Consider the following 23,349-nt stretch of genomic DNA (forward strand, 5'->3'; position numbering starts at 1 on the left):
TTCGACGAAGTGGAACGCAAACCTAATTTTGACCTGTGGCTTTTCAGAGTTGGTTTCCCTGTGCAAAGTTCTAGGCCGAAAAATACCACATTCCTGTAAGGACACCAAAATGGCCACCCCGCTTGATTTTTGCAGGGGCATGTCACGGCCAGCAAACTGGTACCATTTAATGCTAAGACATGTGATAAGACATGTGGCGAACATGTGAGTATGTGAGCAGGCCACGTGAGCTCGTCTTTCCGATGGATCTTTTTTTGACTTCTTTCCATTCAGTCGCCGTACGCCTCGCTAATATGTGCTCTCAGCGTTAGATTTTGGCGAATTTAAACGCTTCGACGGCAGCATTTATGGCAATCTGAGGGAATTGTCCTTGTTTATTAACACGACTTGGCTTTGGGATGATAAACCGTGGAAAACAGCTACATTTTGATTGCATTTGTTGATTAGTTGCAGTCGCGACAGATAGCTCAGTCTTTATCCGGTCGAAATTTTATTGTTTGGAATCGGTGGAAAAGTACTCTGAAGGCAAGATCCATAAGACTACTTTATTCATCAGGGGAAATACTCGAATTAGTCGCGAAACGAGCACGCGACTGCAAATGCTAGCTTAGAATAATGTATGTAATTTAAACATACTATGAAACTTGAGAGACTACAGAAACTGGCAGCGTCACGCAACGTATCAACAAATCGTGACCTCTTCACTAGCATGGACTTTGACACTATGCATATCTGACTGTAAAACCTCGGTTGCTGCTGAAAAATGTTGATTTTAGCAATAGACAAAGGTTGAAAGTCAGCTAGTGAAATCATTTATTTACGATATATAATTATATGTTAAAGTGAGAGCGTCGAACGCACTCTCATAATCTCTGATTACTACTAGTATTTAATTTATTCTATACATTTGCTGTTCCAAGAATAATCAACTGCAGTTAAGTGGAAACACTATGCCCAATGAAAGAACAAAGCTATACCTGTATATTGTAAACTGTCTGTCAAATTCACATATCCACGTTCAGTTACTAGTACGGGCGATTTTCATGACGCTGAAATCACCTAGTCTAACTTCCTAATGCTCGGCTGCCCCTGGGGTATTTGTCATCTCTGTTCACAAACTAATATTCTCTGAAAATCCACGAAAGATGAAAGACAGCTCTAGATTTTTAAGATAACAATTCTATTCACCAAATTACTGCATTTTATTAGTATCTATGGCACAAGCTAGCAAATGCTAAACTAGATTACTTAACTTAAGCATAGCTATGCAACCCTTCATCACAAAACAATTAAACGTTCTTAATTTAAAATTTACTCTACAAAGAGAGTATATAATACAAATAAACTACTATTTGTAAAAATTAAACCTTGATGGGATAACCAAAGTCTTTATAAAAGGCTACTATCTATTTTTTGTTACCCTCTTGAAAGAAAGATGTTCAAATGAAAATGGTGGTAAGGTTGTTAAACGTTTTACCCAATTCCAGCTTTTTCACAAAACTACAAAATTACAAACTAAAACCTCGATTCTCGTTTTATGTATATTATTGCAATGGCACATTGCAGCTCACAGCAATTTGGCAGATCATGTTAACCTTTACCATTAATTCAGAAACGGTCAATCTTCAAAACGCAAACACTTTGAAAAAAAAAGGCAAAGTCTCATACACAAGGAAAGTATATATGTCCGTTTGACCTCTGTCTTAGTCTGTATTCAAGCTGTCTGTCTTCACTGGCATATAACACAAGACTGCATCTTTATTAATTTGTGCTAAATTTTTCCAGTCATTCAAACAGATCTGGTACACCTCTCCAGGTGGAATTCTAATGCCAACATCAACAGGGAATTTATTGACCATAAAATACACCCTCCCTTCTATTTCCACTGCACCAAGATTGTTTGGGGGAATGTGTTTTTGTTCCACAACTGACCAAGTGTCATTTCCATCATCATACACCTCAACAGAGGCTGGACCCGGAGGAAACGGGCCAGATTGAGAATTACGGGTGTAACCCCCAGCGACATAGAGCCTATTACTAACCACAAAAAGACCAGAATTACTGTGAGGACGACAGGTCGAGGAAAGTTTTTTCCACTTATTCGTTTTTGGGTCAAAGCAGTGCAATACAGCTGACTTATCTACCCAGACCTGACTAGTCAGTTTAGCACTTACAGCTTGACCTCCAGGTGATGCTGCTCCAAAATTGAATAAGTTGCTTGAAGAGCGGAGTGACCCAAATTGAGGACTGCCTGAATTTGATTGCATGGCTCGCTCTTCAGCTGTCTTAAGACCGTGAAGCACATATATATGTGACTTCCAAACTGTTGCCATTGCGTTGGTCAGTCGGTTATTTGAATTATTCAATTGTTTCTCTACAAAAGACAAATTAGCCCCACCTTGCCAATCATTCTTAGCTGGGCTATATCTGAAAGGTACACATGTTGATCCACCACTAACTGCATATAAAAAGTCATCAACAGAACAAAGAGAGTCAATGTGACTGTTACAAAGGTCATCATGGCTTAGAATTTGGGGAAGTGTTTCCCAGGAGTTGCTAACTATGTCGTATCGATAGTTGACAAAATCACCGTCCTGCTCTGCAGCTACATACAAGTAATTGCCAACATTCTCTGCACAAGAACACATTGTTGCCTCGGTCAATTGTGCCATGGATGGCAAAGCTTTCCATGTTTTCGTTTCAACATCAAAGTACTGCATCTGGGTCTGAGGAAGAATGGCAACAAGAACCTAAAATGAAGGAAGTTGAGCAAATTTTAGTAAAAAAAAAACAAACAAAAACAAACCGCACCAGATATAGTAAGCAGAATCAAGGCGTTTAAATAAATAACATATTAATTGTTTGGTTCTAGCTTATCAATTCTAATTCACACGTTCAGGATGTCCGCTGACGTCAATAATCGAAACGTGCAATTAATTTTAAAATCAGTTTCATGCTTATACTTATTTGGTTCTGTGACTTCGCGTGCGAAAATAACTCAACCAAAATTTAGCCTGTATTTGTTGTTCTTAGTACTCCAGCAGAGCTCATTTTCTTATCTGGTTCAATTTTTTGGTTTATGTTTCCCTACAGCAAACTGAAGTTGTTTAAAGGCATGAAGTTAGGTGATTCATACGGCTGTACATTGCAATCTCTAGAACTCGTTGCATCTCTACCCTTTGTATTTAGCCGGTTAGGAAATATTTCCCTCTTCCCCACCCCCACTACATTAACACCCCTTTGAGATATAAGATATTTCAGGTCTCCATAATGATCTACACTTTTTCTTACCGGCTTCATTGAACGTGGTCTTACTTTCTCTATTGCAAAATTGTGAGAAGGACTGTTGTTATAAATTAACAATTCATGTAGCTGCATGGCAATCTCTGGATCTCTTTGCATTTCCTCTGTATTCAGTTCTTCTATCACATTCCCGATGTCCACCAGCCCCAGACGAACAGCCCCGATAACTTTGGCTGCAACTGCCATCCTTTCTTCCTTCTTGTGTTTAATCCACTGCATCACTGATTCGAAGACGAACGTCTCCGAAGATGCACTGAGGTCATCTCGACTAAGGAGGCTGAATAATTGGTCTGCACCAACATGCGTCAGGAATTCTTCGCTTTCACAAACATCCTTGAATTTCGATGCTATTTCGTGCTCCGCGGCCTCTTGCAGATCTTTCAGACCGTGTCTGTCGGCAATTGTCCAAACGCGGCAGTATGTTTCGACATCGAACCGAAGCTGAATACACTGGATCAGCAAGAAATCGCAGCACAGCTTAACAACGCTTTTCACTTGAAGATGATCAGCGGCGGCAAGAACTTCAAATACGTTTTCCTCGTTGACACGAAGATCTCCAGTGTAGATGGAGTCCATTACAATCTTTAAAGCATAAGGTGAAATGCTTTCATCTTTCAGGTCGATGACTTCCTGGTTCGACTCCTTCATTTCAGCAGTAAACATGGCGTGGAAATAATCGCTATTCGCAGCGAGTACAATGCGATGAGCTGGAAAGATGTCTTCACGCACTTTTAAACGAACGTCGATGAATTGACCTTCGTCTCGAAACTGAGCACATTTGGATAAAAGGACCTCGGAATGGGCGACCATCTTGCGATGTTTAGCTCACCTTGGTTAAAATGCAGATCGTGGTGTGTTCAGGAGGAGTCTGCCCAAAACATCACGTGAGCAATGTCACGAAAGTTTTTGCCGACATGCGCGCCCGTCCCAGTCCCAGGACCCGCGCGATTCCTACATAGTGCTTGTTTCTTGTTTGTCCATCGAAGCCAGACCCACTACTCATACGCTGACCAGACTTTGACAAGGGAATCTCAGTTTAGGCGACCTTTTTGGGAGGCAGTAATGTTACCGGGAGGAGGAAAAGTTGAAGCGAGCGATCGCGTGGCCAACTAGTTACCGGCGTCACGCGATTTAACAATCGCGCTCAAATCTCACGCAAGCCGTTCGCTTCGCGAAAGAATTTCATTTACAAGGAAAGTCTAAGCATTTTTCATGTCCAGCTTTGATCGATTGCAAATGAACTAGAAATGTGTGGAATGTGATGTCGCTAAATGCTGGAAAGTTCGTTCGCCCCACCTCGACTCTCCTTAAAAGGAAAAAACTGACTGCATTGGAAGAAATCTCCCTCTCCCTCGAAAGCTTTGGACTCAAACTATATTCGGCTGCATTTAACCTTTATATTAAGTATGTTTTATGTATTTTGACATTGTTTAATATATACCCACACTAATGTGGAAATTCTTCTCGGAATTACGGTTAAACGTTGTGTGACAATGACTGTAGGACTGCAATGGCGTGGGTACCAGAAGGGTGCCGGAGGCGGGGTAGACCTTGGAGAACAGCAGAGAAGGAGGGAGAAAGAGCTGGATGGAGGAGCTGGAGGGAGGTGTCTACTGCAGCGACCGACAGAGCTGGTTGGCGACAGAGTGTTGAGGCCTTATGCGCCACTTGGCGTGAAGTAGTTAGGTGAAGGTGAAGGTTGTGTGACAACCCAAATGACTAGAATTACTTTATTTTTAGTCCTTAAAAGTGTCACTGGTAAAATTTACAAATGTGCTATTTACTTTTGTTTGTGTTTCTATTCTTTGTTCTATTTGCACTTTCAAATTACCCATACATTTCATTTACTCATCATAAAAATTGTTTTTTGACTACAACTACATGTAAAAGTTATGTTTAATGTATAAACTTATGAGGTAGAACTTAAGTTTCTCCCGACTTAAGAGTAAATATTTCAGTTCAATTTACACTCTTTTTAATGCAAATATAACAGGAATCAACAAGATACATTAGCTACTATAGAAGTACAATTGTTGTGTTTTCTTGCTTCCTTATGCATAGAGTGTTGATTAATGCAAACTGAAAGATGCTTTTAGAACAATTTCATAAAATGTGGACTAAAATGCTTTCTTTTGTTTTACAATTTAATGTTACTCTCCTGTGGCAGTTCATTTCATGCAGAATCAACTCCGACAGGCACTTGCTTCATGTCACTCGCCTCAGCTCTGTTGACAGGCATGTAAACAAACACTGCGTCTGCATCGTGATGGCAAATTGGTTCCCAGTCTTCAATATCAACATGGTAAACCTCATCATCAGCAATTCTGATTCCACTGTCGTAAGCAAAGCTTCTGAGTATAAAGTAAATGCGACCTTCGATTTCCACCGCACCGTAATTATTGGGTGGTATGTGAGGCTGCGGAACTGAACACCACTGGTCATTCTCTTCATCATAAACTTCAACATGCCTGGATGGGACAAGTCCCCTTTGGCGTTTACTGGGTGGGTCTGTTTTACCACCAGCGACATACAACTTGCCCTTGACTACAAAGGTGCAGGCTTGGGTGTGACTGTGGGTAGTCCCTGCCGACTTTGTCCACTTATTCTTGGCAGGGTTAAATCTGAACACACCACAGTCAGCACCTCCTGCAGCCCAGGACCCGCCAACAGAATAAATATAGCCATTATGCACAGTCTGAGCACAACCGTACAAGCCTTGTTCTTCATGGAATCCAATAAGCTGCCATGTTTTCTTGGAGAAACTAAATCTCTCTGATGCAGCAGTGTGATTAACTTCACAGCCACCAACTACGTACAAGAAATCTTCAAGCATACAGGCCTGGAAATCATGACGTGCATTCTTCATCGGTGGTAGTGTCTTCCAAGAGTTTGTATCAATCTGGTACTGATGGACATCTTTCTCGTCAAAAAGAAACAGATGATTTCCACTGTATAACACAGCTGGTTTGATTTGGAGACTTGGCAGTTTGAAGCCAGAAAAAGGCTGCCAGGTTTTGGACTCACTCTCAAAGTACTTGACTCCAGATGTTGATGATAATGAAACCAGAGCCTGAAAAATAAACAAAAACTGGAGGTTACCAAGTACAATTGTTTTTTTATTTCTTGAGATTGTCCAGCCCTTGCAAGATCAGCTTTTAAGTAAGCCATGGAGTGTAACATTTTTCTTTCATTTTCTCTGGGGTGGGGTTATTTCTTTAAATGTGTTGTTTCTGAACATACCAACACCTCCCATGAAGTGTTTTATTTAGTTTGAACCCCTGACCCCTTATCCCTCTGGTAATTTCAGCTTTTGTTCATACTTTTCTTAAAAAAGTAGGTTTTGAGACCCTCCACCCCCTACCCTTGGAACTGCCAATAACCCTACTTGGCATGGGTATGGATATATTCAGAAACCACACAATTATAGAAATCATCAGAGAGTACAATAGTTTATGAGCTTCCCTTTGGATGTAGTACTTTTCATTGTTATTGGCAACTGTGGGAACCTTGACCAGGGGTCCTCAGAAAGGGCTGCACCCCTCATTACAATAATTGATGTGGCCCATTGTATGTATTCTTTTGAGTGCTTGGCCCAATTTTTCAAAAGAAATTTTGGACTGTCTTTTTGGACTGTACTTTGTAAAAGCAGAAATTTATTAATAAAATGCCCACTAACACTTTATTATTATTATTATTATTATTATTATTATTATTATTATTATTATTATCGTCCTCACGTAATGTTTGCTTAGAGTCCTTAGGGCCGAGACCAAACCATGGTCCTGGGGCACTAGGAGATAGCCAGTTTTTAGCTTGATAGCACCCTCCTCAAAATGTGTGCTGTACCTAGCAAGGTTATCTTTTGTAGTTCACTGATGCTTAATTGGCTGGGAATTCTTCCAAGATAAGTTTCTAGTCCCTTTTTGATAGCTCCAAGTGCTCCAATGATAACTGGTATCGTTTCCGTTCTCATGCCCCACATTCGGCTTGTTTCGATTTCCAAGTCCTTATATTTGGATAGTTTTTCACTGACTTTCACGGATGTGTTTCTGTCTGATGGTACTGCCATGTCAATAAATTTACAGGTTTTCGTTTTGTGGTCTTTAATCACTATATCGGGTCTGTTGGCTGTTATTTTCCTGTCTGTGTGTATTGGCATGTCCCATAATATCGTGACATCCTCGTTTTCTGTAACTGTTTGCGGCTCGTGGTCATACCACTTTTCTGATGTCTTTATATTATAGTTGTGACAGACTTTCCAATGTATATACGCGGCTGCTTTATCGTGTCTGTGGGTATATTCTGTTTTCGCAAGTTCAGGACACCCAGACACGATATGGTCAATTGTTTCGTCGTATTTGTTACACATCCTGCATAGGGGGCTAGTACCGTCTTTGATAATGCTGGCGTGGTATGATCTGGTAGCTAGGCTTTGGTCTTGGGCTGCGATTATGAATCCTTCCGTTTCTGCCTTCAGTCCACTGCTTTTGAGCCACTGGTTGGTTTTGTGGTGGTCAACATCTGCCTCCTTTATTCTCTTTGGGTATCTTCCATGTAGGGCTTTGTTCTCCCACTGCTTTGTTAATTTTTCTTGGGTCTTATTTCGTGCCATTTGTTTGGTTCTCTTTGCATATTTGGTGGTTGTTTCTTCTGCTTGTTTATCTGGTATTGTTAGGTCTAGTTCTTGTTTGAATTGTTCTGCTTGCCTTTGTATAGAGTACAATTTCTTTCTGCCATCATGTTCTTGCACTAGTTCGATTAGGGCATCATCAGTGTTCTTTAGGTATGTATCAAGCCCTATCGTGGTTGTTTTGTATGAGGCTTCTAATTGGATAAGACCCCTACCACCAGCATTTCTTGGGAGGTAGAGTCTGTCTACATCTGCTTATTATTATTATTATTATTATCATCATCATTATTATTATTATTATTATTATTATTATTATTATTATTATTATTATTAAAACTTGGACCCTTTCTCAGAGAGACATGCCCTGCTAGGCCACTGCTGTTTTGACATTTTGTAAACCTCTTAAATTTAAAGGTTTCAGACATCAAATTTTTTTGTCACATTAACATTTGGTACATGCCATTATAACTTTAGGCCTGGGGTGCTTAGAAGTGAAATTGGCAAGAGGGTGGGGGTGGGGTGAGAGTGAGTATTGCTTAGATGACAAGTACCAGGGTCCTTTTCGTCTTTCCCCTAGATATGCCAACAGGGTGGTAAGCATGAGAGCTGAAAGCACAAGTATCTCTTAAGGGTCTACCATGATTTTCCTACAAAACATGACATGTGTAACTGTATAAGCAACTCCTCAAGGGCGAGTCAGAGCTTTCTTAACCAGATCATGTACCCATACTTAATGCAAATAATTATGACTGAAGGCTATGTACTGTAACAAGCTTTTTATTCAAACAAAGATACTCCCTACCCTTCCCCCTCCTCTTCCTACATCCCACCCTACCCTCAAAAACTTTAGCCCTACTAAAGAAAAGCACTAGGCGTGGTGGGGTTCGTACAGAGGAACTGGTATAGCACTTACCTTGGAGTCGACACGAGGCAGTCCTTTTTCTTGGGCAAATGGCGAAAACAGGAACGGACGAACATGCTGTAATAAGCACTTGTACATTAGGGAAAAACACTCGGGAACCTCTTGGAATTCTTCGCATTCAAGTTCTTCGAGCACGACCATTATATCCACGAGTGCTAGTCGGACTTTGTCAAGTACCCTGGGCGCTTGTGGCAATCTCTCCTCTTGGTTGTATTTAATCCACGCTATAACAGTCGTGAAGAGGAACGTTTCTGAGGGCACGCTAAGATCGTTACGGGAAAGAAGAAGCAGTAATTCATCAGCCGTAATGTTCTCCATAAACCCCTCTTCCTCGCAGATAACTCCAAATCGCAGAGCAAGCGATCGAAGGCTTTGTTCTCGAAGCTCCGTCAAATTGTGACGATCAGCCACTCTGTAAATTTTCAATCGCGTTTCCAGGTGGAATTTGTCTCGGGTGAGGTTGTGCATGATGAATAACGAGCATTTCTCAACCACGCTCAGAATTTCCAGCTGATCGGCCGCTTCCAAGACATCCAAGACATTAGTTTCGGTTACTGGGAGAACTGAAGTGTAGACGAAATCTAATAACAGTCTAAAAGCCTCCACCGTTAAGTCGTCTCCCTTAACTTCCACCTCGGTTTGCGAGCTTTCCTTCATACCAGCAGAAAACATGGCATCAAAATAGCGGCTAGAGGTGGCCAGAATTATCTTATGAGCGTGGAAAACCTCCCCTTTCACGCTCAAAGTGACATCGGTGTATGAACGATTTTCGCGCATTTTGTTCAAACTTTGAAACATTTCCCGCGAATGTTTGATATCAAACACATCTTCCAACTCCATGTCTGCTTCTAATCGCGAAAAGTTCGCCAATGTTCCGTCTTTGTTCAGTCTGTAAAATCGGAAACGTTTCAGATATTCAATTTTATTTTTAACATTTATAATATACGGACTTATCAACGCACGTGAAACACGCGCCTTCCCCATGTGATTTTATCAATATCAGCTAAGTGATTGGTTATCGCAACGAAATAAGCAGACTGCCGGTTGTTTTCCAGAGATTACGTCTGCAGGTCTTCGTGGATCTATCTATCTATTTTATGTAATAAAGAAGCAAAACTGTAAATGTTATTTGATAACGTTATCTATACGTCTTTCCTCCAATTGATCATAAGTAAGAGGCAATCAAAATGCGAGATTACGTTGACTTATCACATAAATCGTAATTTTAGTGACACCCCGCGTTCAAAGGGAAAATGTCTGGTGTTAATGGTGGTCTCTTGTTTTTGTCGCTGTGGCTTGTGAATTAACGATTATTTTGAAAAGAATGTAAGTCAATTCATCTTACGCACCATTTTCGAAAATGTACTGCCGTGCACACAATAAGTGAGACAAAAAGGACTTTCGAAAGAAATGATGACTACAGTTTTGTTCATTTTTGCGTTCGACGAAGTGGAACGCAAACCTAATTTTGACATCTGGCTTTTTACAGTTGGTTGCCCTGTGCACGGTTGTAGGCCGAAAAATACCACATTCCTGTAAGGACACCAAAATGGCCACCCCGCTTGATTTTTGCAGGGGCATGTCACGGCCAGCAAACTGGTACCGTTTAATGCTAAGACATGTGATAAGACATGTGGCGAACATGTGAGTATGTGAGCAGGCCACGTGAGCTCGTCTTTCCGATGGATGTTTTTTTGACTTCTTTCCATTCAGTCGCCGTACGCGTCGCTATTATGTGCTCTCAGCGTTAGATTTTGGCGAATTTAAACGCTTCAACGGCAGCGTTTATCGCAATCTGAGGGAATTGTCCTTGTTTATTAACACGACTTGGCTTTGGGATGATAAACCGTGGAAAACAGCTACATTTTGATTGCATTTGTTGATTACTTGCAGTCGCGACCGATAGCTCAGTCTTTATCCGGTCGAAATTTTATTCTTTGGAATCGATGGAAAAGTACTCTGAAGGCAAGATCCATAAGACTACTTTATTCATCTGGGGAAATACTCGAATTAGTCGCGAAACGAGCACGCGACTGCAAATGCTAGCTTAGAATAATGTACGTAATTTAAATATACTATGAAACTTGAGACTACAGAAACTGGCAGCGTCACGCAACGTATCAACAAATCGTGACCTCTTCACTAGCATGGACTTTGACACTATGCATATCTGACTGTAAAACCTCGGTTGCTGCTGAAAAATGTTGATTTTAGCAATAGACAAAGGTTGAAAGTCAGCTAGTGAAATCATTTATTTACGATATATAATTATATATTAAAGTGAGAGCGTCGAACGCACTCTCATAATCTCTGATTACTACTAGTATTTAATTTATTCTATACATTTGCTGTTACAAGAATAATCAACTGCAGTTAAGTGGAAACACTATTCCCAATGAAAGAACAAAGCTATACCTGTATATTGTAAACTGTCTGTCAAATTCACATATCCACGTTCAGTTACTAGTACGGGCGATTTTCATGACGCTGAAATCACCTAGTCTAACTTCCTAATGCTCGGCTTCCCCTGGGGTATTTGTCATCTCTGTTCACAAACTAATATTCTCTGAAAATCCACGAAAGATGAAAGACAGCTCTAGATTTTTAAGATAACAATTCTATTCACCAAATTACTGCATTTTATTAGTATCTATGGCACAAGCTAGCAAATGCTAAACTTGATTAGTTAACTTAAGCATAGCTATGCAACCCTTCATCACAAAACAGTTAAACGTTCTTAATTTAAAATTTACTCTACGAAGAGAGTATATAATACAAATAAACTACTATTTCTAAAAATTAAACCTTGATGGGATAACCAAAGTCTTTATGAAAGGCTACTATCTATTTTTCGTTACCCTCTTGAAAGAAAGATGTTCAAATGAAAATGGTGGTAAGGTTGTTAAACGTTTTACCCAATTCCAGCTTTTTCACAAAACTACAAAATTACAAACTGAAACCTCGATTCTCGTTTTATGTATATTATTGCAATGGCACATTGCAGCTCACAGCAATTTGGCAGATCATGTTAACCTTTACCATTAATTCAGAAACGGTCAATCTTCAAAATGCAAACACTTTGAAAAAAAAGGCAAAGTGTCATACACAAGGAAAGTATATATGTCCATTTGACCTCTATCTTAGTCTGTATTCAAGCTGTCTGTCTTCACTGGCATATAACACAAAACTGCATCTTTATTAATTTGTGCTAAATTTTTCCAGTCATTCAAACAGATCTGGTACACCTCTCCAGGTGGAATTCTAATGCCAACATCAACAGGAAATTTATTGACCATAAAATACACCCTCCTTTCTATTTCCACTGCACCAAGGTTGTTTGGGGGAATATGTTTCTGTTCAACAACAGACCAAATGTTGTTTTCCTCGTCATACACTTCAACAGAAGCTGAAGGATACAGGGAAGATCCAGAACCCCCAGCGACATAAAGCCTGTTATTAACCACAAAAAGGCAGGAGTCATGGTGAGGACGGCAGGTTGAGGACTGTTGCTTCCATTTGTTCGTTTCTGGGTTGAAGCAGTGCAAAACAGCTGCCTTATCCACCCAGACCTGAGAAGTATTAGAACTTGCAAATGCCAATGAGGTAGACCCTACTTCAGGCAATGAAGCCTCGATAGCAACTGCAGATGTGGCACTTGCCACCTCAAGGTCTGAACCTGTGGTGCAAACTGCAGGTGGGGTAGGCCCCGTCCAAAACAATGAAGCACTGCTAGAAACTGTAGGTTGGGCAGACTCCACCGAAACCAATGAACCACCGGTAGGAAATGTAAATGGGGAAGCTCTAGATGTGGCCCTACACAATGAAGCACTGGTAGATTGGGAAAACATGTTCCCAAATGCAGTTGTAGATGTGGCAGACCCCACCTCAAGGACTGAACCAACGCTACAAACTGCAGATGAGTTAGTGGACCCAAGCCCGCTAGTAACTGCAGATGCGGGAGATGTGACCCTACACAATGAACCAGGGGTAGATGGGGCAAATGGGGCAGCTGGGAGCCCACCAAATCCAACAGCAGTCTTAAGACCGTGAAGCACATATATATGTGACTTCCAAACTGTTGCTGATGCATTAGTCAACTGGGTATTTGGATCATCAAACTGTTTCTTAACGAAACCTAAACTAGCCCCACCTTGCCAATTATTCTTAGCTGGGCTATACTTAAAAGGTACACAGGTTGATGCACCACTAATTGCATATAAAAAGTCATCAAGAAAACACAGAGAGTCAATCTGCCTGTTACAGAAGTCACTATGGCTTAGAATTGGGGAGAGTGTTTCCCACGAGTTGCTAACTGTGTCATATCGATAGTTGACAAAATCATTTGCCTTCTTTGCAGCTACATACAAGTAATTGCCAACGTACTCTACGCAAGAACAATTTGTTGCCTCAGTTAATTGTGCCATGAATGGCAAAGGTTTCCAACTTTTGGCTTCATCATCAAAGTACTGCATCTGAGCCTGAGGGAGAATGGCAACAAGAACCTAAAATGAAGCAAGTTCAGCGCGTTTTAGTACGTTAACAAAACAGGACAATATAAATAGTGGTACTAGCTTATCAATTCTAATTTATGTCACATTTGGGATGTTGAACGGGCAAGCATGTTTACATTCGGTTTCATGCTGATACTTGTTTGATTTTGCGACTTCGCGAACGAAAATTCCTCGGCCAAATTATAGCCTGTATCTTAGTACCCAGAAGATAACATTTTCTTATCTTGATCGAAAACCCTGGTTTGTCTTTCCCTAAAGCAAACTCAGAACTCTGCCTGACTCGTTGCATCTCTGCTGCATTCAACGAGGGAGTTGTCCCTTCCCCCGTCCCCCGCCACATTAACACCCCCTTTGGGATAAGAGATATTTAACGTCTCACTAGATGAGTTGTTCCTTTTCTTACCAGCTTCATCGATCGTGGTTTTACTTTCTCTACGGCAAAATTGTGCGAAGGACTGTTGTTATAGACTAACACTTGAAGCAACTGCATGGCAATCTCTGAATCTCGTTGCATTTCCTCTGTATCCAGTTCTTCAATCAAAACCTTGGTATCCACCAGGCCCAGACGAACAGCTCCGATAACTTTGGCTGCAACTGCCATCCTCTCTTCCTTCTTGTGTTTAATCCACTGCATCACTGATTTGAAGACGAACGTCTCCGAAGATGCATTGAGGTCATCTCGACTGAGGAGGCAGAATAATTGGTCTGCGCCAATATGCATCTGGAATTCTTCGCTTTCACACACATCCTTGAATTTCGATGCTATTTCGTGCTCCGCGGCCTCTTGCAGATCTTTCAGAACGTGTCTGTCGGCAATTGTCCAAACGCGGCAGTATGTTTCGACATCGAACCGAAGCTGAATACACTGGATCAGCAAGAAATCACAGCACAGCTTAACAACGCTTTTCACTTGAAGATGATCAGCGGCGGCAAGAACTTCAAATACGTTTTCCTCGTTGACGCGAAGATCTCCAGTGTAGATGGAGTCCATTACAATCTTCAAAGCATCAGGTGAAATGCTTTCATCTTTCAGGTCGATGACTTCCTGGTTCGACTCCTTCATTTCAGCAGTAAACATGGCGTGGAAATAATCGCTATTCGCAGCGAGTACAATGCGATGAGCTGGAAAGATGTCTTCACGCACTTTTAAACGAACGTCGATGAAGTGACCTTCGTCTCGAAACTGAGCACATTTGGATAAAAGGACCTCGGAATGGGCGACCATCTTGCGATGTTTTGCTAACCTTATTTAAAATGCAGATCGTGGTGTGTTCAGGAGGAGTCTGCCCAAAACATCACGTGAGGAATGTCTCGGAAGTTTTTGCCGACATGCGCGCCCGTCCCAGTCCCAGGACCTGCGCGATTCCTACATAGAGCTTGTTTCTCGCTAGAGTCCATCGAAGCCAGACCCACTACTCATACGCTGACCAGACTTTGACAAGGGAATCTCAGTTTAGGCGACCTTTTTGGCGACCTTTTTGGGAGGGAGTAATGTTACCGGGAGGAGGAAAAGTTGAAGCGAGCGATCGCGTGGCCAACTAGTTACCGGCGTCACGCGATTTAACAATCGCGCTCAAATCTCACGCAAGCCGTTCGCTTCGCGAAAGAATTTCATTTACAAGGAAAGTCTAAGCATTTTTCATGTCCAGCTTTGATCGATTGTAAATGAACTAGAAATGTGTGGAATGTGATGTCGCTAAATGCTGGAAAGTTCGTTCGCCCCACCTCGACTCTCCTTAAGGTGGCTCAAAACAGTTTCCAGCACTTATATCTGGATGGGTCGTTATAGCCACTCTTTATCATTTGATGCCACAATCATGGTATCAAAAAACTGCCCAAGCATTGGTGAACACGTTGTCATCATTTTCATGACACAACAGGTGACCATGGCAACAGTATGACTTCCTAAAAACACTCTTAATGACAGCTTTACGGGCTTATAATTAAAAAAAGGCACGGTGAAATTTTTTTATATTATCAACTTTTGATAGGTATGCTAAGACACAACTTTTGGCAAAGTTTAAAAAAATTCTGTACATGGGGTTCAGAGCCACCTTAAATTTTCGAAAATTTAAGGAGGCTCTGAACCCCATGTACAGAATTTTTTTAAACTTTGCCAAAAGTTGTGTCTTAGCATACCTATCAAAAGTTGATAATATAAAAAAATTTCACCGTGCCGTTTTTGAATTATAAACCCCTAAAGCTGTAATTAAGGGTGCTTTTAGGAGGTCATACTGTTGCTATGGTAACCTATTGTGTCACAAAAGTGACACCAACATGTTCACCAATGATTGGGCAGTTTTTTGATACCATGATTGTAGCATCAAGTGATAGAGAATGGTTATAACGACCCATCCAAATCTAAGTGTTGGAAACTGTTTTGAGCCACCTTAAAAGGAAAAAACTGACTGCATTGCAAGAAATCTCCCTCTCCCTCGAAAGCTTTGGACTCAAACTATATACGGCTGCATTTAACCTTTATATTAAGTATGTTTTATGTATTTTGACATTGTTTAATATATACCCCACACTAACGTGGAAATTCTTCTCGGAATTACGGTTAAACGTTGTGTGACAATGACTGTAGGACTGCAATGGTGTGGGTACCAGAAGGGTGCCGGAGGCGGGGTAGACCTTGGAGAACAGCAGAGAAGGAGGGAGAAAGAGCTGGATGGAGGAGCTGGAGGGAGGTGTCTACTGTAGCGACCGACAGAGCTTGTTGGCGACAGAGTGTTGAGGCCTTATGCGCCACTTGGCGTGAAGTAGTTAGGTGAAGGTGAAGGTTGTGTGACAACCCAAATGACTAGAATTACTTTATTTTTAGTCCTTAAAAGTGTCACTGGTAAAATTTACAAATGTGCTATTTACTTTTGTTTGTGTTTCTATTCTTTGTTCTATTTGCACTTTCAAATTACCCATACATTTCATTTACTCATCATAAAAATTGTTTTTTGACTACAACTACATGTAAAAGTTATGTTTAATGTATAAATTTATGAGGTAGAACTTAAGTTTCTCCCGACTTAAGAGTAAATATTTCAGTTCAATTTACACTCTTTTTAATGCAAATATAACAGGAATCAACAAGATACATTAGCTACTATAGAAGTACAATTCTTGTGTTTTCTTGCTTCCTTATGCATAGAGTGTTGATTAATGCAAACTGAAAGATGCTTTTAGAACAATTTCATAAAATGTGGACTAAAATGCTTTCTTTTGTTTTAGAATTTAATGTTATTCTCCTGTGGCAGTTCATTTCATGCAGAATCAACTCCGACAGGCACTTGCTTCATGTCACTCGCCTCAGCTCTGTTGACAGGCATGTAAACAAACACTGCGTCTGCATCGTGATGGCAAATTGGTTCCCAGTCTTCAATATCAACATCGTAAACCTCATCATCAGCAATTCTGATTCCACTGTCGTAAGCAAAGCTTCCGAGTATAAAGTAAATGCGACCTTCAATTTCCACTGTACCATAATTATTGGGTGGTATGTGAGGCTGTGGAACTGAACACCAAAGGTCATTCTCTTCATCATAAACTTCAACATGCCTGAATGGGACAAGTCCCCTTTGGCGTTTACTGGGTGGGTCTGTTTTACCACCAGCGACATACAACTTGCCCTTGACTACAAAGGCGCAGGCTTGGGTGTGGCTGTGTGTAGTCCCTGCCAACTTTGTCCACTCATTCTTGGCAGGGTTAAACCTGAACACACCACGGTCAGCACCTCCTGAAGCCCAAGACCCGCCAACAGAATAAATATAGCCATTATGCACAGTCTGAGCACAACCGTACAAGCCTTGTTCTTCATGGAAATTAATAAGCTGCCATGTTTTCTTGGAGAAACTAAATCTCTCTGATGTAGCAGTGTGATTAACTTCACGGCCACCGAGTACGTACAAGAAATCTTCAAGCATGCAGGCCTGGAAATCATGACGTGCATTCTTCATCGGTGGTAGTGTCTTCCAAGAGTTTGTATCAATCTGGTACTGATGGACATCTTTCTCGTCAAAAAGAAACAGATGATTTCCACTGTATAACACAGCTGGTTTGATTTGGAGACTTGGCAGTTTGAAGCCAGAAAAAGGCTGCCAGGTTTTGGACTCACTCTCGAAGTACTTGACTCCAGATGTTGATGATAATGAAACTAGAGCCTGAAGAATAAACAAAAACTGGAGGTTACCACGTACAATTTTTTTTATTTCTTGAGATTGCCCAGCCCTTACAAGATCAGCTTTTAAGTAAGCCATGGAGTGTAACATTTTTCTTTCATCTTCTTTGGGGTGGGGTGATTTCTTTAAATGTGTTGTTTCTGAACATACCAACACCTCCCATGAAGTGTTTTATTTAGTTTGAACCCCCGACCCCTCATCCCTCTGGTAATTTCAGCTTTTGTTCATACTTTTCTTTAAAAAGTAGGTTTTGAGACCCTCCACCCCCTATCCTTGGAACTGCCAATAACCCTACTTGGTATGGGTATGGATATATTCAGAAACCACACAATTATAGAAATCATCAGCGAGTACAATAGTTTATGAGCTCCCCTTTGGATGTAGTATTTTTCATTGTTATTGGCAACTGTAGGAACCTTGACCAGGGGTCCTCAGAAAGGGCTGCACCCCTCATTACAATAATTGATGTGGCCCATTGTATGTATTCTTTTGAGTGCTTGGCCCAATTTTTCAAAAGAAATTTTGGACTGTCTTTTTGGACTGCACTTTGTAAAAGCAGAAATTTATTAATAAAATGCCCATTAACACTTTTTTTATTATTATCATTACTAAAACTAGGACCCTTTCTCAGAGAGACATGCCCTGCTAGGCCACTGCTGTTTTGACATTTTTTAAACCTCTTAAATTTAAAGGTTTCAGACATCAAATTTTTTTGTTACATTAACATTTGGTACTTGCCATCATAACTTTAGGCCTGGGGTGCTTAGAAGTGAAATTGGCAAGAGGGAGGGGGTGGGGTGAGAGTGAGTATTGCTTAGATGACAAGTACCAGGGTCCTTTTCGTCTTTCCCCTAGATATGCCAACAGGGTGGTAAACATGAGAGCTGAAAGCACAAGTATCTCTTAAGGGTCTACCATGATTTTCCTACAAAATATGACAAGTGTAACTGTATAAGCAACTCCTCAAGGGTGAGTCAGAGCTTTCTTAACCAGATCATGTACCCATACTTAATGCAAATAATTATGACTGAAGGCTATGTACTGTAACAAGCTTTTTATTCAAACAAAGATACTCCCTACCCCTCCCCCTCCTCTTCCTATATCCCACCCTACCCTCAAAAACTTTAGCCCTACTCAAGAAAAGCACTAGGCGTGGTGGGGTTCGTACAGAGGAACTGGTATAGTACTTACCTTGGAGTCGACACGAGGCAGTCCTTTTTCTTCGGCAAATGGCGAAAACAGGAAGGGACGAACATGCTGTAATAAGCACTTGTACATTAGGGAAAAACACTCGGGAACCTCTTGGAATTCTTCGCATTCAAGTTCTTCGAGCACGACCATTATATCCACGAGTGCTAGTCGGACTTTGTCAAGTACCCTGGGCGCTTGCGGCAATCTCTCCTCTTGGTTGTACTTAATCCACGCTATAACAGTCGTGAAGAGGAACGTTTCTGAGGGCACGCTAAGATCGTTACGGGAAAGAAGAAGCAGTAATTCATCAGCCGTAATGTTCTCCATAAACCCCTCTTCCTCGCAGATAACTCCAAATCGCAGAGCAAGCGATCGAAGGCTTTGTTCTCGAAGCTCCGTCAAATTGTGACGATCAGCCACTCTGTAAATTTTAAATCGCGTTTCTAGGTGGAATTTGTCTCGGGTGAGGTTGTGCATGATGAATAACGAGCATTTCTCAACCACGCTCAGAATTTCCAGCTGATCGGCCGCTTCCAAGACATCCAAGACATTAGTTTCGGTTACTGGGAGAACTGAAGTGTAGATGAAATCTAATAACAGTCTAAAAGCCTCCACCGTTAAGTCGTCTCCCTTAACTTCCACCTCGGCTTGCGAGCTTTCCTTCATACCAGCAGAAAACATCGCATCAAAATAGCGGCTAGAGGTGGCCAGAATTATCTTATGAGCGTGGAAAACCTCCCCTTTCACGCTCAAAGTGACATCGGTGTATGAACGATTTTCGCGCATTTTGTTCAAACTTTGAAACATTTCCCGCGAATGTTTGATATCAAACATCTTCCAACTCCATGTCTGCTTCTAATCGCGAAAAGTTCGCCAATGTTCCGTCTTTGTTCAGTCTGTAAAATCGGAAACGTTTCAGATATTCAATTTTATTTCCAACATTTATAATATACGGACTTATCAACGCACGTGAAACACGCGCCTTCCCCATGTGATTTTATCAATATCAGCTAAGTGATTGGTTATCGCAACGAAATAAGCAGACTGCCGGTTGTTTTCCAGAGATTACGTCTGCAGGTCTTCGTGGATCTATCTATTTATTTTATGTAATAAAGAAGCAAAACTGCAAATGTTATTTGATAACGTTATCTATACGTCTTTCCTCCAATTGATCATAAGTAAGAGGCAATCAAAATGCGAGATTACGTTGACTTATCACATAAATCGTAATTTTAGTGACACCCCGCGTTCAAAGGGAAAATGTCTGGTGTTAATGGTGGTCTCTTGTTTTTGTCGCTGTGGCTTGTGAATTAACGATTATTTTGAAAAGAATGTAAGTCAATTCATCTTACGGACCATTTTCGAAAATGTACTGCCGTGCACACAATAAGTGAGACAAAAAGGACTTTCGAAAGAAATGATGACTGCAGTTTTGTTCATTTTTGCGTTCGACGAAGTGGAACGCAAACCTAATTTTGACATCTGGCTTTTTACAGTTGGTTTCCCTGTGCACGGTTCTAGGCCGAAAAATACCACATTCCTGTAAGGACACCAAAATGGCCACCCCGCTTGAGTTTTGCAGGGGCATGTCACGGCCAGCAAACTGGTACCGTTTAATGCTAAGACATGTGATAAGACATGTGGCGAACATGTGAGTATGTGAGCAGGCCACGTGAGCTCGTCTTTCCGATGGATATTTTTTTGACTTCTTTCCATTCAGTCGCCGCACGCGTCGCTATTATGTGCTCTCAGCGTTAGATTTTGGCGAATTTAAACGCTTCAACGGCAGCGTTTATCGCAATCTGAGGGAATTGTCCTTGTTTATTAACACGACTTGGCTTTGGGATGATAAACCGTGGAAAACAGCTACATTTTGATTGCATTTGTTGATTACTTGCAGTCGCGACAGATAGCTCAGTCTTTATCCGGTCGAAATTTTATTGTTTGGAATCGATGGAAAAGTACTCTGAAGGCAAGATCCATAAGACTACTTTATTCATCTGGGGAAATACTCGAATTAGTCGCGAAACGAGCACGCGACTGCAAATGCTAGCTTAGAATAATGTACGTAATTTAAATATACTATGAAACTTGAGAGACTACAGAAACTGGCAGCGTCACGCAACGTATCAACAAATCGTGACCTCTTCACCAGCATGGACTTTGACACTATGCATATCTGACTGTAAAACCTCGGTTGCTGCTGAAAAATGTTGATTTTAGCAATAGACAAAGGTTGAAAGTCAGCTAGTGAAATCATTTATTTACGATATATAATTATATATTAAAGTGAGAGCGTCGAACGCACTCTCATAATCTCTGATTACTACTAGTATTTAATTTATTCTATACATTTGCTGTTACAAGAATAATCAACTGCAGTTAAGTGGAAACACTATTCCCAATGAAAGAACAAAGCTATACCTGTATATTGTAAACTGTCTGTCAAATTCACATATCCACGTTCAGTTACTAGTACGGGCGATTTTCATGACGCTGAAATCACCTAGTCTAACTTCCTAATGCTCGGCTTCCCCTGGGGTATTTGTCATCTCTGTTCACAAACTAATATTCTCTGAAAATCCACGAAAGATGAAAGACACCTCTAGATTTTTAAGATAACAATTCTATTCACCAAATTACTGCATTTTATTAGTATCTATGGCACAAGCTAGCAAATGCTAAACTAGATTAGTTAACTTAAGCATAGCTATGCAACCCTTCATCACAAAAAAATTAAACGTTCTTAATTTAAAATTTACTCTACGAAGAGAGTATATAATACAAATAAACTACTATTTCTAAAAATTAAACCTTGATGGGATAACCAAAGTCTTTATGAAAGGCTACTATCTATTTTTCGTTACCCTCTTGAAAGAAAGATGTTCAAATGAAAATGGTGGTAAGGTTGTTAAACGTTTTACCCAATTCCAGCTTTTTCACAAAACTACAAAATTACAAACTAAAACCTCGATTCTCGTTTTATGTATATTATTGCAATGGCACATTGCAGCTCACAGCAATTTGGCAGATCATGTTAACCTTTACCATTAATTCAGAAACGGTCAATCTTCAAAATGCAAACACTTTGAAAAAAAAGGCAAAGTGTCATACACAAGGAAAGTATATATGTCCATTTGACCTCTATCTTAGTCTGTATTCAAGCTGTCCGTCTTCACTGGCATATAACACAAGACTGCATCTTTATTAATTTGTGCTAAATTTTTCCAGTCATTCAAACAGATCTGGTACACCTCTCCAGGTGGAATTCTAATGCCAACATCAACAGGAAATTTATTGACCATAAAATACACCCTCCTTTCTATTTCCACTGCACCAAGGTTGTTTGGGGGAATATGTTTCTGTTCAACAACAGACCAAATGTTGTTTTCCTCGTCATACACTTCAACAGAAGCTGAAGGATACAGGGAAGATCCAGAACCCCCAGCGACATAAAGCCTGTTATTAACCACAAAAAGGCAGGAGTCATGGTGAGGACGGCAGGTTGAGGACTGTTGCTTCCATTTGTTCGTTTTTGGGTTGAAGCAGTGCAATACAGCTGCCTTATCCAGCCAGACCTGAGAAGTATTAGAACTTGCAAATGCCAATGAGGTAGACCCTACTTCAGGCAATGAAGCCTCGATAGCAACTGCAGATGTGGCACATGCCACCTCAAGGTCTGAACCTGTGGTGCAAACTGCAGGTGGGGTAGGCGCCGTCCAAAACAATGAAGCACTGCTAGAAACTGTAGGTTGGGCAGACTCCACCGAAACCAATGAACCACCGGTAGGAAATGTAGATGGGGAAGCTCTAGATGTGGCCCTACACAATGAAGCACTGGTAGATTGGGAAAACATGTTCCCAAATGCAGTTGTAGATGTGGCAGACCCCACCTCAAGGACTGAACCAACGCTACAAACTGCAGATGAGTTAGTGGACCCAAGCCCGCCAGTAACTGCAGATGCGGGAGGTTTGACCCTACGCAATGAACCAGGGGTAGATGGGGCAAATGGGGCAGCTGGGAGCCCACCAAATCCAACAGCAGTTTTAAGACCGTGAAGCACATATATATGTGACTTCCAAACTGTTGCTGATGCATTAGTCAACTGGGTATTTGGATCATCAAACTGTTTCTTAACGAAACCTAAACTAGCCCCACCTTGCCAATTATTCTTAGCTGGGCTATACTTAAAAGGTACACAGGTTGATGCACCACTAATTGCATATAAAAAGTCATCAAGAAAACACAGAGAGTCAATCTGCCTGTTACAGAAGTCACTATGGCTTAGAATTGGGGAGAGTGTTTCCCACGAGTTGCTAACTGTGTCATATCGATAGTTGACAAAATCATTTGCCTTCTTTCCAGCTACATACAAGTAATTGCCAACGTACTCTGCGCAAGAACAATTTGTTGCCTCAGTTAATTGTGCCATGAATGGCAAAGGTTTCCAACTTTTGGCTTCATCATCAAAGTACTGCATCTGAGCCTGAGGGAGAATGGCAACAAGAACCTAAAATGAAGCAAGTTCAGCGCGTTTTAGTACGTTAACAAAACAGGACAATATAAATAGTGGTACTAGCTTATCAATTCTAATTTATGTCACATTTGGGATGTTGAAC

At 40.9% G+C, this 23,349-nt stretch overlaps 5 protein-coding genes across 5 annotated transcripts in view; all 5 read right to left on the reverse strand.

Moving 5' to 3' along the window:
* Positions 1–473: 473 nt before the first annotated feature.
* On the reverse strand, positions 474–4,192 carry LOC110068838 (kelch-like protein 26). Its single transcript, XM_089296204.1, has 2 exons — positions 3,292–4,192; positions 474–2,750 (listed from the first exon to the last, which is right to left on the reverse strand). The coding sequence occupies exons 1-2, from the start codon at positions 4,111–4,113 to the stop codon at positions 1,704–1,706; spliced, it is 1,869 nt and encodes a 622-aa protein (XP_089152330.1). The 5' UTR covers positions 4,114–4,192; the 3' UTR covers positions 474–1,703.
* An 827-nt stretch (positions 4,193–5,019) lies between these two features.
* LOC149107641 (ectoderm-neural cortex protein 1-like) lies at positions 5,020–9,784 on the reverse strand. The gene is made up of 2 exons (XM_089296207.1): positions 8,847–9,784; positions 5,020–6,373 (listed from the first exon to the last, which is right to left on the reverse strand). The coding sequence occupies exons 1-2, from the start codon at positions 9,693–9,695 to the stop codon at positions 5,477–5,479; spliced, it is 1,746 nt and encodes a 581-aa protein (XP_089152333.1). The 5' UTR covers positions 9,696–9,784; the 3' UTR covers positions 5,020–5,476.
* A 1,042-nt stretch (positions 9,785–10,826) lies between these two features.
* Positions 10,827–14,641, reverse strand: LOC110068837 (kelch-like protein 26). The gene is made up of 2 exons (XM_089295807.1): positions 13,770–14,641; positions 10,827–13,357 (listed from the first exon to the last, which is right to left on the reverse strand). Exons 1-2 carry the CDS (start codon positions 14,589–14,591, stop codon positions 11,996–11,998), a joined length of 2,184 nt encoding a protein of 727 aa, XP_089151933.1. The 5' UTR covers positions 14,592–14,641; the 3' UTR covers positions 10,827–11,995.
* A 1,525-nt stretch (positions 14,642–16,166) lies between these two features.
* LOC149107642 (kelch-like protein 23) lies at positions 16,167–19,668 on the reverse strand. The gene is made up of 2 exons (XM_089296208.1): positions 18,730–19,668; positions 16,167–17,520 (listed from the first exon to the last, which is right to left on the reverse strand). The coding sequence occupies exons 1-2, from the start codon at positions 19,561–19,563 to the stop codon at positions 16,624–16,626; spliced, it is 1,731 nt and encodes a 576-aa protein (XP_089152334.1). The 5' UTR covers positions 19,564–19,668; the 3' UTR covers positions 16,167–16,623.
* A 1,039-nt stretch (positions 19,669–20,707) lies between these two features.
* The window catches only part of LOC110065007 (kelch-like protein 26), a 3,854-nt gene continuing 1,212 nt past the window's right edge, over positions 20,708–23,349 (reverse strand). The window contains exon 2 of the mRNA XM_020772107.2: positions 20,708–23,240. Coding sequence (XP_020627766.2) covers positions 21,879–23,240 — 1,362 coding nt within the window. The 3' untranslated portion in view covers positions 20,708–21,878. The remainder of the gene's footprint in view (positions 23,241–23,349) is intronic.

This window comes from Orbicella faveolata, unplaced genomic scaffold (assembly GCF_042242905.1).
Source record: "Orbicella faveolata isolate gen_17 unplaced genomic scaffold, um_ofav_v1 contig_26, whole genome shotgun sequence".
In the NCBI taxonomy this organism is placed as follows: Eukaryota; Metazoa; Cnidaria; class Anthozoa; order Scleractinia; family Merulinidae; genus Orbicella; species Orbicella faveolata.

Excerpts from the sequence above, each read along its gene's own strand:
- LOC110068838 (XM_089296204.1), bottom strand. The coding sequence starts at position 4,113 with ATGGTCGCCCATTCCGAGGTCCTTTTATCCAAATGTGCTCAGTTTCGA. Across the intron at positions 2,751-3,291 it reads GACCACGTTCAATGAAGCCG|GTTCTTGTTGCCATTCTTCC; the intron begins GTAAGAAAAAGT and ends CCTTCATTTTAG.
- LOC149107641 (XM_089296207.1), bottom strand. The coding sequence starts at position 9,695 with ATGGAGTTGGAAGATGTGTTTGATATCAAACATTCGCGGGAAATGTTT. Across the intron at positions 6,374-8,846 it reads TGCCTCGTGTCGACTCCAAG|GCTCTGGTTTCATTATCATC; the intron begins GTAAGTGCTATA and ends TTTATTTTTCAG.
- LOC110068837 (XM_089295807.1), bottom strand. The coding sequence starts at position 14,591 with ATGGTCGCCCATTCCGAGGTCCTTTTATCCAAATGTGCTCAGTTTCGA. Across the intron at positions 13,358-13,769 it reads AACCACGATCGATGAAGCTG|GTTCTTGTTGCCATTCTCCC; the intron begins GTAAGAAAAGGA and ends GCTTCATTTTAG.
- LOC149107642 (XM_089296208.1), bottom strand. The coding sequence starts at position 19,563 with ATGTTTGATATCAAACATTCGCGGGAAATGTTTCAAAGTTTGAACAAA. Across the intron at positions 17,521-18,729 it reads TGCCTCGTGTCGACTCCAAG|GCTCTAGTTTCATTATCATC; the intron begins GTAAGTACTATA and ends TTTATTCTTCAG.